The 13,513-nt window shown below is 37.2% G+C and overlaps 1 protein-coding gene across 1 annotated transcript in view; it reads right to left on the reverse strand.

Annotated features, from left to right (window-relative positions):
* VAV3 (vav guanine nucleotide exchange factor 3) overlaps positions 1 to 13,513 on the reverse strand; it is a 148,714-nt gene that overhangs the window by 54,142 nt on the left and 81,059 nt on the right. Inside the window, exons 16-17 of the mRNA XM_041479637.1 lie at positions 8,405 to 8,506; positions 7,173 to 7,273 (exon numbers count right to left, since the gene is read on the reverse strand). Coding sequence (XP_041335571.1) covers positions 7,173 to 7,273; positions 8,405 to 8,506 — 203 coding nt within the window. The remainder of the gene's footprint in view (positions 1 to 7,172; positions 7,274 to 8,404; positions 8,507 to 13,513) is intronic.

The following is a 13,513-nucleotide window of genomic DNA, read 5'->3' on the forward strand; positions in this document are numbered from 1 at the left end:
AGCCCAGGCTGCGCGCTGGGCGGGCACGGCCCCGCAGCGCTGGCAGCGCTGCGCGCACGTACACCCACAGTGCACGGAGAGCGCTCCTGGGATTGTCACCCTTCCAGAAGGATTAGCTGGCATTTCTAGAGTGAGCAAAGAGAAGAAAAATAAGCCCGCCCAAAGGAGGAGATGCACGTAGTCTGTAGAGGTTTTCCAAACAGCTTGAGGGAATTAGTTGCCCAAGCGCTGCTGAAATTGAAGAAAATTTTGGTATTTTACAATCTGATATGCCTTTCAGAATTTTGGCCGAAATCCGAATAAAATCTCCTCTTTTGAATGTTTGATCTCAGCATTATGAATGACTTGAAATGAAGGCAAATTATATAGCTAAGTAGTTGCAAAGGAGGCCAAAACTTCTAACCCAGACTTAGGGGTTTTCTTTCCTTTCTGTTTCTAAAGACTTATATTTATTCCAGCAGATCATTTATCAAAAAGTTGAAATGGAAATGTTGTTCTATCCTCCAATGGGAATGAATGAATGAATCTGATTTTTAAATATTGCTGTTGAATATTATTTTTACCTCTAGAAAATATCCCAAATCCAACTAGATGAACAAGTTCCACCTGGTGATCACAGCATCCCAAAGGTTTTTATAATAAATAATTAGGAAATTCAGTGATGAACTTTCAATAACTGAATAACTGAGTTCAAGGAATCACTATATAAGAAGATAAGAATTACTCCTGATCATTCATGTAAAATAAATTTCATTAAAAGGGAAGTGAGGGATTTGAATTAGAAAGAAAACCAACACTGATGGACCAAAAGGCCATTTGTGGCTTCACTGTTAACACTTCAGGAATAGAAAAAAATATCCAGTGTCTGTATTTCCACCTAAAAGCCTATTCAAAAAATTAAGACTTGTTATTTCATTAGAGTTTAAATATGCCTGTATTTCAGAATATCCTGCATTGAAATATTTGTATCATGTCCTCATGAAAGACCTGTTTTCCAAACATTACACAAGTACAAGACCAAGAAAACTTTCATTTCTATTTTTAGAGGGGGAAAAAAGTAGTGCCTGAGGATATCTACCAGCAGATATTTTACACACAACAGCTTTAATTCAAGTTTCTGCTCAGCATCAGTGTGCCAATGAAATCATCAAGTGAGTCCTCAGTTCTGACAGCCACTTAATTAATGCCATAGTTCAGCACAGTTTTGGAGTTTTTCCTGTTTATTCACTGAGGCCACATTACCATTGGGTCACATTTTGATAATTATATTTTACTACAGAAGCAAGAGAAGCAGCAGCTGGTCTCAGTAAGTGAGGGAACAGAGCTCAGAAAATAGGAGTAAGCTGCTCTTCAGGGATGCAACAGAGCAGCTGGATCTACATGCTAACTAAACAGAGTGTAAATAAAAAGTGTATTTAATAAACTACTCACCTTTCTACTTTAAAACAAAACTGAAAATACTTAAAATGCAGGAGCTATAAACTAAGTCCCTTGGAAGGAGCTGTGGGACTACGTGTTCCTTTCCAGTCATTTAGCCAGTCATTACTCAATCAGAACAAAATTAGAAATGTGACCCAGATGTACCACACTGTAGGACCCTAAAAAATATCAAGCGCCCTAACTGGCTTTTGTTCAGGCTGAGCAAGAATCATTAGTTAAGCAATACAGCTCAACCTCTTTTGCAGTTTTTTTAAAAAAGTGGTATAACTCCAACGAACTTTGTGAGATTTGAGCGTTTACTTGTCAATTCAGTTGACACAAGAGGTTTGGAGGGGAGCCAGCAACTTTGCAACTATTGATTAAGTCAGCAAAAACGTAAATAGTGAAAGCTGCTGGTTTCTTTTGAGATGTCAAGACCACAGGCTTTTAATGAATAATCTCTAATGCGCTGTAGCAAGCAATTAGGACATGAACAGCATGGACATGTCATTGGGCATGCACATTACTGTATGAAAGCAATTCTAAACCCATTCATATGCCAGCATTGTCTTTTAGTTCATCTCAAAGCTGAAGAAACTTCTTTTCCATCACAAGAAATATAGTACATTTTCAAATGAAATTATCCAAATGAGAAAGAAATAGTGCATAAATTAAGTAAGACTTACTATAAAAATGACCAGCTAATGTTTTTCTAATCTATTTATGACCTGATGAGACACACCTTCAACATTCCCTGGGAAAAGCAATATAAAGAAGAAAATTCTGTGGGTTTGGCACTATACTTTAAATATTCAAAACACTTTCAGATTCTAGAATCATTGGCGGTTTTTCTCTAATTGAAATATTAAATAGTCAGTAGAACCAGCAAGCATTTGCCTGAAAATACTTAATTCAACATAATTTGATGTACTTGGAAAAATTCCAGCCTGGAAATAAAAATTAATTGTTAATTCTGCTGGTTTAGACTAGGAAACAGACTGGAGTTCTTTAGTATGTCCTGGGCAGAGTGATACTGTCTTATCAATCCTATGAGGTCTCTGAAAAAATTGCAAGGGAGACAGAACAGACTGTACAATAAAAGTGGGAAGAACAAGGGATACAGCTTCTCCCTTTGGCTACTACAGGTGTGTCTTATTCATTCTTGCTTACCCAAGGCCCCAGTCTTAAACATTCCCAGACACAAACCCTTCCAGCCAGTGGGAGAGCATCACCAGAGGAGAGAAATTGCTCTGTGCCATGAAATAAGACTCCGGAATGCAGCTGAAAAGCCAGAAGATGTGACAAGGGAAAGGAGATGCCCTCATAGCCAGCAGAGAAAAGAACACCACGTATGTCTTTATAAAGGGCCTGTGACAGAAATATGTCCATCCATTTTCTAATCCTTGTGTTTAAGGATTTCATAGTCTGTTTCTGTTTAAGACTCAAAGGACTTCATCAGAACATTAGCAAGGATTCCAAATCACAGAAAAACTAAGTGATAGGGCAGAAAAGTAAAATATATGAAAATGTAGAGGACTATTTGAGGATATACAGGACAGCATTTTAGGGGGAAAAAACCTGTTAAATCAATAATGACAGAAACGGCCACAGATGACTTCAACCAGCACTGCTAATTTAGAGCAGCAAGGGCAGGAACAGCAACCAAGAAAACCCTAGGGCTAAATGGAAACATTTTGTTCTGTTTATTAATTCAACTGATTAACTCTGCATCTTTTATCACTAAAATTTCTACAATCTGCTGAACTGGCCTTCTTTGAAGCAAAACATCTGAAGAACTGGCGTATGTTTGTGTATAAGGCATAGCATGAGAACACAGCAATTTATCTTCAGATTTTGTCAATGTTTCTCTCCTAAGTGTATCATCTAAATCTGACACTTAATAATTCTGTCATTCAAAAGGTTTCATCTATCTTTGGATGTGTGTCTTTTGAATTTTCTCGAAGTGCGATTTGGAATGAAATTCAAAAATATTTAATCCACTCAGTAAAGTTCTAAGCATCATTTCAGAAAGAATGGCAAAAACATCTGCTCATGGCCTATAAAGGAAACAGAATCTTAAACTTTACAAAACCAGAAAATGCTGAGGAAAATTCAAATGCCTTTGAGAAACCTAATGGCATATTCCCAATGCAGTGCTTTGAACTCTGATCATCTTTTTCCAAATAAGCCTCCAGAAGTAAAAGAGATCTACAGAGTAGGAATGAAAATTATTTGAAACATAGAAAAAAATACACTTATAAGATAATTTAAAAATTGAAACTGTTCCATTTAGAGAATATACTATTAAGAAGTCAAAATAATTTATCATAGAGAAGCAGTCAGTCAAGACCTCACAAAAGCCCGAAGTCACGTGTTCACAGAGAACTCACTGTTCTAACACTCTGAATTGCAGTGGAACCTTTCCAAAAAGGAAAATGCAAAAGCATTAGCAAGATCTAAAAACTCTTCAAACACAAAAAAGAAAGGAAGAACGTTAAACAGGATCAAGAGCAAGGAGCATCATTCCTGGACATTGTCTACCACACAGAGGATTTGCACTTTGCTGTGAAGCATCTGGAATGGCACTGACAGAGTGACAGAACACCAGATTAAACAGAAAACACATAAATCTACACATATCTAGATATATATTCCATGTCTGTGGCCATAACTAATACCACATGACTGGGGAATAAAAATGTCCAGTTTCCCAAAAGGATGATTCAGTTTCATCAATACAGCAATACAATAAGTGTTCCACGCATTTTGCTGCTGTACAAGCCTTTGCTCATTGCCCACAGGAGCAGCAAATGACACTGCTAAAAAATACTATATTTACCATAAATTAATTTCTCTTAATATTTCAAAAGAAAAGCATTCAAAATTCAAACTGTGTTAGATTGTGGAAGAAGTTTGCTCTGTAGGCACAACAAAGTGCAGTGAACATGTTGAACTTTACATTATACCTTAATGTCTGCATGCCTTTAATAACATTTCATACCTTAGCAGGCATGAAAGGTAATTTATGGGAGACCTCATTTCTCAGTATAGCTCTGAAATAATTAAAGGACAGCTCCAAAAAAAAATTAATTCAAGTTACACTAATCAATCTTTTAGAGAGTTTTAATTGTCTCATCCCTTCCAGGCCCACATAGGGAAGCAGGTACTGGTAAAGCTCCTCCTTAAACCTTTCCTCAGTCTGTGCACATTATAAATGGCCAGCACAGCTCAATAAATGCTTCTTTCTTTAGAAAGGCAAATAAAGAGTAAAAGTGGAAAGCACTAGAGAAAAAACTGAGAATTTCCTTTCCTACTCATTGGCCAAAGTATCAGGTGGAGGGATGACACATTTTCAGCTAGGCAAGCAAAAACCCTTGTCCTTCCATGCTCACAGCTTGAAAAAGGAAGGGGAAGCACAGCAAGAGCTGCAGTTTAGAGTTGGATTTTGCAGCTGTGATCCCAGAGCAGACTGTAAGGAAAGATACAGGAGAAGGTAGGAGATGCACAACTCTCCTGTCTGTATGAGAGCTACAGCAACCAGAGTTATGGCACAGAAGAAGAAACAGACTGGGAAGAGAAAGTGGAGTTTGAAGAGAGGACAGAGAGCTGAATACCTGGATGCAACCAAAACATGTACAAAAAAGGATCTTAGCAATCCAGTTGCTTGCAATTTCAGTACAGGATAATTCTACAAACATGAGGAAAATGATTTAAAGTAAAACCATTCTGCTTCTTTGAATTTTTAAAATTATAATTCATTCCACTTAAAAAGAAGGAGGAATGTGATTTGTTTTTACTGTTATTTTGTTCTCTCTAGCAAGTCTACAGCATTGCTTAAGTATGCAAGAAAATTAAAAGAAATCAGACCTTTTGTTATCTAGGCATTTATGGTCATTCTTACTGATGCATGTTGCACCATATGTGTCCACAGATATTCACAGAGGAACAGAAAGACAAGCTCCTGCCTCCTGGAGTGCCAGCTATCCAATTAAAATAAAAACTACAGAAGTGATTAAAGGAAAAGGAGCAAGAAAAAAAAATAGAAGTAAGTGTGGTTTATACCACAGCAGACAGTTCTTTTGGAAAGAACAATATGTGTTTGTTTTTCCACTCTATTAATTTCAAGTAATTGCTTTAAAACATTCAACTTTTAAGATAATTTTAAATATTTATTTTCCTTAGAATATCTGCAGGAGGTTCTGTGAAAAGCCTGTATTCCAAAAAGGGTTTCAGTCACAAATACTGTGACTGCTTGTATGGTTTTTAGATCTACAGAAGATTATTTGTAGAGTTCAGACTTGGAGGATAGCATGGAAGATATCTAACACAGAAAAGCAGCTGACAAATAAAAGTTTACTGGCTACAACAAAATTCAGTGAATGCAATCCTGTTGAAATCATAGAAGACTGGGACAGGTAATTAGCACAGAGAGCCAAAAGCCAAGTGGAAGTCAGAAGTAATTAATACAGGGGCAAAGACCAAAAGAAGCTTATACAACGTTGAAAGGAACAACAAGCTAAAGTCAAAATTTGGAAACAGCAGTTTAATAAAGAGCAGTGCATGAAGTCATCACGAAATTCAAAAGTAGGAGAGAGAATATCTCTGCAGCAGCACTCTACAAAGATTGTAGATACTAAAAAGAAAATAACCCATGGGAAGAGGCTGCAGTAGCTTATGTGAAGTATGTGAGAAATGAGAAACTTCACAAATTATTATAAAATAATTCTGAAAAGGAATGCAAGGATTTTAAAGAAGTGAGAATGATACATGACTAGAAACCTCCCCAACATAGAAAACTCCACTTTACAGAAATCATTATGTCCTCCCAATGGCTTTTCTTTTTTAAACACAACAGCAATTCAAAATAATCTCTAGAAAAAAAGAACATTCGAGAAGCTGAACAGAGGGAAGAGTCCAAAATGGCACCAGGATTATATGACTGTGGCAACAGTGTAACAAACTCACTGCCACCAACAGAGCAGGTACAGCGAAGGGAAGAGTGGCCAGTGCTGGGGGCTAACACTGAGATTTAGCAGTGGGAGATCCAGAAGATGTCAGAAAGTGATTTACAGAAAGAGACTTATAATACTGAGCAGAACAGGAAGATGTCAAATTTTTGGAGTTATTTGTGGGAGGCCAAACAGTAGTTGGAATCAAAAGATTCCTTAAGGTCCCAAAGAGCAAAACAACAGGGGAAGTGCAAAGTGACAGTGGCCAGAGAAGAAATTCACAGAGCAATTGATTAAAAGAAGAAAAAATATAGTTCTTAGGTGTGGGAAATAGAGAGCCATCAATCACCTTGTTGTGAATATTGCAAGTGGACAGAAACCATGGAAACCAAAGAGATGAAACAGGAAGCTGAGGCAACACAAACAGCTTTAGGAACTAAGAGGAAAACACAAAAATTGACATAAAGGGAGAAGCACAAGGATGATAGATGATGTGCTGTACTGTAGGCGTTATATATAAGCAGTCCACAACTGAAATGAGAGCAATTCCTTGTTGTATACAACATTGATGAAGAAATTTGGTTTGACCTGTAACAGTTCTCTCCTGCTTTGGAACACTTCAATTTAGTAGTAATAAAAATCCCTATGAATCCTAAATGCAATTCTAATTGTGCTTATAAATGGTAGCTTCACAAGTATGCATGTTACAATAAACACAAATTAGAGGTAAATTAAACCTTAAGTATATCTAGCAAGTTTTATGTCCTAATTAAAAATGGTATTCTAACAATTAAAATGACTTACCACCTAAATTAGCCCTGCCACAATTGTCTAGTCTTCCTAAACATTCTTTGTGTGCTCCAGCTCCACACTTAGAACATAAATAGCCTTGATAAAATGTTCCCCTGTAAAATAAAATTAGGTAGTGATACATTAGAGGTGACAAATTCCACACATAAAGGACATAAGAGACATGGCAGAAGGTATTAGAAATCATTTGTTGTTCTGCCTAATGGTAGTCCTTAAAGGCTTGAGAGTGACAACTGACAAACAAACAGCTAGCTCACCTGCTTTCTGTCACTACTAGCCATTTAAAAATCACAACCAGACAGTTCTTTCAGACTACTAGTAGAATAATAGCTTCCATTTCAATGTAATCCAAAGCTACTTCGGAACAGTACACTTGAAATTGTACCATTACGCATCTATCCTACTACAGGTCTACACTCCACTTCATCTCAGTGGGAATTTGCCTATGCACCATGAAGAACAGGATCCAGTTCAAGAGAGTTGTAAGTTTGAATGTATATTTAAGCATTAAGTAGTTTTTTAGGCTGTATGGCAAATATTCTTGACTTCAAATTTGTTCAGTTTTTAAAAACCATATATCATGGACACTTCAGGAAATATTCAGAGCTGCTACTTCCTCTAAACATCTCTGTACCACAGGCTGGCACTTGGGAATACCCAGCTGGTGGCTCATGGAGAATCCAGGCAGCATCCTGGGGGCTATGTCCTGACTGCACAACAGCTGCTCCTCAGAACAGCAGTTGGTGCAGACCCAGTAATTCAACTACACTGCTCCAAACTCAGGAATTAGCTCTCCTGACTTTTAAGTTCAGGAGGTCTGCACCACTGTTCATAGTCACCTGGATCATGCACTGAGGGGAAAAAACAATCTCTGAAAACACAGGTCAGTCTGACTAGTCAGGTAAAGCATTGCTAAAGGAAGAAAAAATATATAACAAGGAGGAACATACCTGAAGTTCATTTATTCCATGCCTGTACTTCAAAAAGGCACTACCCACACTCAAATGCCAGTGCTGTGGCTTCATTTTTCAGACTACCAACAATATGCAACATAGAATCATAGAAGGGTTTGGGATTGGAAGAGACCTTAAAGATTATCCAAACTCTCTGCCATGGACAGGGACACATTTCACTAGACTAGGATGCTCAAAGCCCCATCCGGCCTGACCTTACATCCAAGCAAGAAGGGGGAGACCACCACCCAAAAAAAAAACCCTTTACAATACCTCAGAAGCATCTGACAGACTTTGCAAGATGTCACCCGACTGAAGGTGTGCATTTTGAACTCATGAAAGCTCGTATCTGCGTAATCTGGTCGGATGTTTGACCTAAAAACAAAATTTGAAAATTTGCATTAAATGAAATCTAGGCAATGAGGCAACATTCACAGCACGAAATCTTAATCCCCAAACAACTAGTTTTATTTAGACTTGAATGTTTTTCACTGACAAGAACCAGAAGTATGGACTTTACCAAACACCTTGAAATGAAATCTGGATTATGGTATTATGCAGACTTCTTAAATATATCCTATAACTACCTTAGCTGTCACAATAAATAGAAAATTAAACATCTGGTTTTTATTCTTGTTTGAGTAACTGGGATCATTCTCAACAATATTTTAGTATGTGAATGCACAATGAAAATAACCTCACAGCCTGAGAAGCACCATATTTGAAAACATGAGCAGCAAATTTAGGACAGTTAGGTCGTAACTACGCAGCAAGATACTGGATAACCTGAGTGCTTTCAAAACAATTAGAAAATATTCACCAGGGTTTGGTTAGTCTTGTTTAAATGTGTTGCACAGAGCCCACAGCTGTAGATGCACATAGTAAACTAAACAAAATGAAAGATCACTACTCACACTGCCAAGATACCAACACACTACTAGCAGACTTATTGCCAAAGATCAGGTTTAGGTACAAAGCACTGGTCCACTACTGTGCTTGTGTTCTGTTTACCTTCCCTACTGATCCCTTTTAAAAGCAGGAGTATAATTTAAATGTAAACCATTCATCATTTGTAGTACCAGTGACTGTTTTCAGATTTAAATTTTATTAAGTAATCTATCCAATTTTTTCTGTCATCTGTCCCATTTCCAAGACTGAATGGGAGAATAGGCATTTTCAATTAATTTCTTTTTTCTTTTTTTAATTCAATAAGATCCCCAAACTAGCTTAACACTGTCAAAATCAGTAATGCTCAAATGCTAGGTACATAATTTAATATTAATCTAGACTGTATAAGATAAGAAAAAATAATACATAGTATGGGTTAATTAATTTTTTACTATTATTTATATTAAAATGTTCAGGACTCCATAAATTTCTAGTATTTTTTTATCAAAACAAAGCAAGGCACGATGGATAGGAATTAAAACAGGAAAAAATGAGGGCAGGAATGCAAGAATCTACAGTACTCAAAGGAGAGTCTTACAACATAGAAAATTACATAATCTTCCACTGAAGTTGGAGATATTTATAAGTTTAATTCTTATGTATTATAAATAAGTCCCAGACTAAAACACAGATGAGCCACAAACTGCAATGAAACATAGATAACCATACAAGCATCACTCCCTCTTAGATGGAATTAAAAGGCTTACAAAAAGCCATTCAAAGAATCGGTTTAAGTACCCAGTGTCAGAAAGGTCCATCTTGAAATCCACCTGCTGAAAATGAAACCGTACTCAAAAAGCAAAAGGAATTTTGCTTCTATGCCTGAGAAAAACCTTACAATCAGTACTGTTTTAACTACCTCACTTGTGTCTCTCTTTCTGCTCTAACATGCAAAATGTCAATTCCACAACTCCTGCTAACTGAAGCAGGTGTGCATACTACCCATCCACAGCAGGAAGGTACAGCAGCATGATACAATTCATCTCATGAAATAAAGAGCTTTTCTAACCAGGAGAAAAAGAATTATTATTTTTTGGTTCTTAACTAGGTGCAGCCTGTATTTCATGTGTCTGCCAGAGGGCTGCCAAAACTTCTTAGGCTACACTCCAAGCAATCCTGAAAAATCCCTAGAACAAGATGCAGTACTTCACTCGCAACAAAAGCTCATTTTTATTGACCATTTGGTTCAGACCAGGACATCTTGCAGAACTGTGTTCAAAGTATAAGCCAAAAGCACAAGACTCATGAGATTGAAAGCATATCCAATTAAACCTAACAACCTGACCATTTTTCAAGAATAAACCAAAGAAAAAATTCCATTCATTTAATTAGAACACAATCTTCAAAAATAATAAGCATAGGTGGATCAAAAGAAAAAAAAAAAAAACGTTACAACCTTACATAGACAGTAGTTTAACACATGGATGTGACTACACAACTTTCTTCCATATGTAAAAATTCTCTTTCCTTCTTCTCTCAGGCTATACTCCACAAAGATGAACTACTCAAAATAGACCTCCTATTAACAGAACAAAGATGATACACTGTATTCATTCTTCATTATATTAAAAGCAATATTTGAAAAGAACAGTGCAAAGTAAGAAATTGTCTGCTTACTCTGGAGACACAGTGCTGTAAAGTGAAGAACCACATGCAAAGATAATTAGTGACACAACAAAACCCAGAAAAATAAAATCAAGGTGTGCTGTATACTCCAAATGTAGAGGTAGAATAAGGAAAGCTCTGCAGAAGAACATTTAGTGCAGTGCTACTGTGGGCTGGAAGACTCTTGCACATTCTGCTACCAGATCAGTAATGCTGCATTATGGCAAATCCAGTTCTGTAGTCATATCAGACAAGGCTGAGATTATTCACTATAGCAGCATGGATGGAGCAGCAAGCCTTTAAATGTAAAGTCAGAAACTTAATGAATCTAGGGGTTTGATATTTTAGTTTTCAATAATTTTTTTCTGAAATCAAATACAACGCAAAAATAACCCAACTTGATTAATATGTGAAGGTTTACAACTAGAGATTAAGCACAACTCATCTGTGACTAAGTCCAAATACCACAGGGACCATAGGAATTTTTTCCCCATAAAACCTCTCAAACTGAAAATTACATACTATGTCTTGAGTTTTCAAATACAGCAAATAAAGTTGATAATGCAAAATAGTCATGGCATAACATGCAACTTTTCAAAGCCATGTCCAACCATAAAGAAGCTCTTCTGGTTACAGCATGGAAGCCTTACACTGATACCCTCAGAAGAGAGAGCAGTGCTCTCACAACACAGCAAAGGAAATATTTCATCCTTCTCAAATCTTCTTTTCTCTTCTACTTTCCAACCAGTAGGCATATTGCAAGACAGAAAAAACCCTGAGTATTTATGTCAATATTAATTTTCAGCCTAATATTACTTTCCTCTTTAGAAGAAGGATTTCTTGTTGGAGACCAAAAAAAAAAAAGAAACGCCGATGTAATTGTTAGCAAAATTCAAATGTATTGAAGCAATTAACATTTCTTTTGGGTCTTACACTGCATTCCTTCACTATCACAGTGGGACAGCCAAGCCCTCCTGCAGACTCCTCAGTCCCTACTACCACAATGAACTGCTATTATGAGGTACCACAACGAACTGCTATTATAAGGTACCGCAACGAACTGCTATTATGAGGCAGCAAAAAAAATTTCTATTTCTGCTGTCAAACAATCTTGAGAGTGGCCAGAGCAGGAATTCACTCATACCCTAGAAATACTTAATCTGACATAAACAGTGACACAGAACACGTTCCTCGTTTTCTTGTAAAACTCTTTTTTCTACAAGCAACAGCAATGCGGGAGGGAAAATAGTTTCCCTTTGTCTCTTCTACTTTCTCCTCAGGCAGTTTTAACTTCCTCGCTCTAGCAGAGACAAAATGTCAATGTCAATCTGCTATTAGGACAATTTTTCCAATTCTCTCCTCAATTCAGCACCAGAGGTTTTATAAGGGACAACCACAAGTGTCCTCTCTTGCACAGTGCTGGAACCCCATAAGCAGATTTACTCCAGTCACTACTGCAATGTCCTTGGGCTGCCCCTGAGCCTTCTGAGCAAAAGCTTTCTCTTTCCAATTTATTTCCAGAATATTAGTCCCACTGGGACCAATTCACTGCTACACCACCAAGCCAGAGACCTGCAGGTCCGTATCTCACGAGTCTCTGTCACTTGGACATGCAATTGTTGTCGCTGCACAAGCCATGGCAGCCACAGTTCCAGGGGCAGAATGACCATCTTCTTCAGTCAGTCCTCCATCTCTGAGCAATCCCTTTGTGTTAAAGTTTTGAAAGTTCAGTGTACAAAAGAGTTACCCAGGTGTCTTACTCAATTGCCCTTCATATCCTCAGCCTTTGGAGCACTCTTTGTGCATATGAATGATTCCCCTTCTAAAAATATTCTCTCCACATTTGCAGTGCCATTTCTTTCTACGGACTTGTTCTTTTCAGAAGAGTAAATTGATCATAGGCCAATCTCATCCCACCCACATAATGCAACACCTTTATATATGGTGTCAAGAAGTGTCACGTTATCAACCATCCCCCACAGGCTTCTGCAGACAAAATCCATTCCAGTAATCATCTTTGTCTAGATTAATGGCACAGCTGACCACAGACTAATGATACAGAGAGCCCAAAATTGTCTTGTCAGACAAGATGTCTAGGTGCTTATTCCTATGCCTATAGACTGAGGAATAAATTATCTTGCCTATCCTGCCTCAAAATACCAAAAAATAATTGTTCATATGAAAAAAATGAAAGTGTTTAAGCTACAATTTTCTCACACTAGCAGCTGGGATAACACATCAAAGATTTAAAACTCATGCTTAACCTTCAAAGCACAAACATGTCACAATCAAAAGACAAATAATCAAGTCAAAAAAAAACCAATGAACCTTGGTAACCTTGACATATCCAACTCTGTAAGTCCTGAGCCCCATTTTACAAATGTGAACTTTGATTATCTTTGGTCCAAAGTGTTGCCAAGGTGTATATGCAAGTAATACATCATTAGTATCAAGCAACTTATCTAAGACTTGTTACTGTAATTTCCTTACTTAATCAAAACCATATTCTGATTAGAAGACATTTAAATCAGAATGTTTCTGAAGAGCAGTAGAATACCACAGGCATTTGGTCTCTTGTAGCAATAATTTAGGTTTTATCAGCATTCTTACATTCATGTTTGTTTCCTACAAGGAAAACTATACAGAGTACCTTCCACAACAGGTTGGAGCAAACAAATTACCTCATCTTTGGGGAGGGAGGCACAAATATACTTTATTTTACTGTCAGTTAAACTTCCTCTACACAGGTAGGGCTTACGAAGTAAAATGCACCAGGAAAACTACTGAACATTCAGCCATAAAACTACGTCTTTTTTCCAAAACATGTAA

This window comes from Pyrgilauda ruficollis, unplaced genomic scaffold, assembly GCF_017590135.1.
Source record: "Pyrgilauda ruficollis isolate IOZ18807 unplaced genomic scaffold, ASM1759013v1 scaffold49, whole genome shotgun sequence".
NCBI lineage: Eukaryota > Metazoa > Chordata > Aves > Passeriformes > Passeridae > Pyrgilauda > Pyrgilauda ruficollis.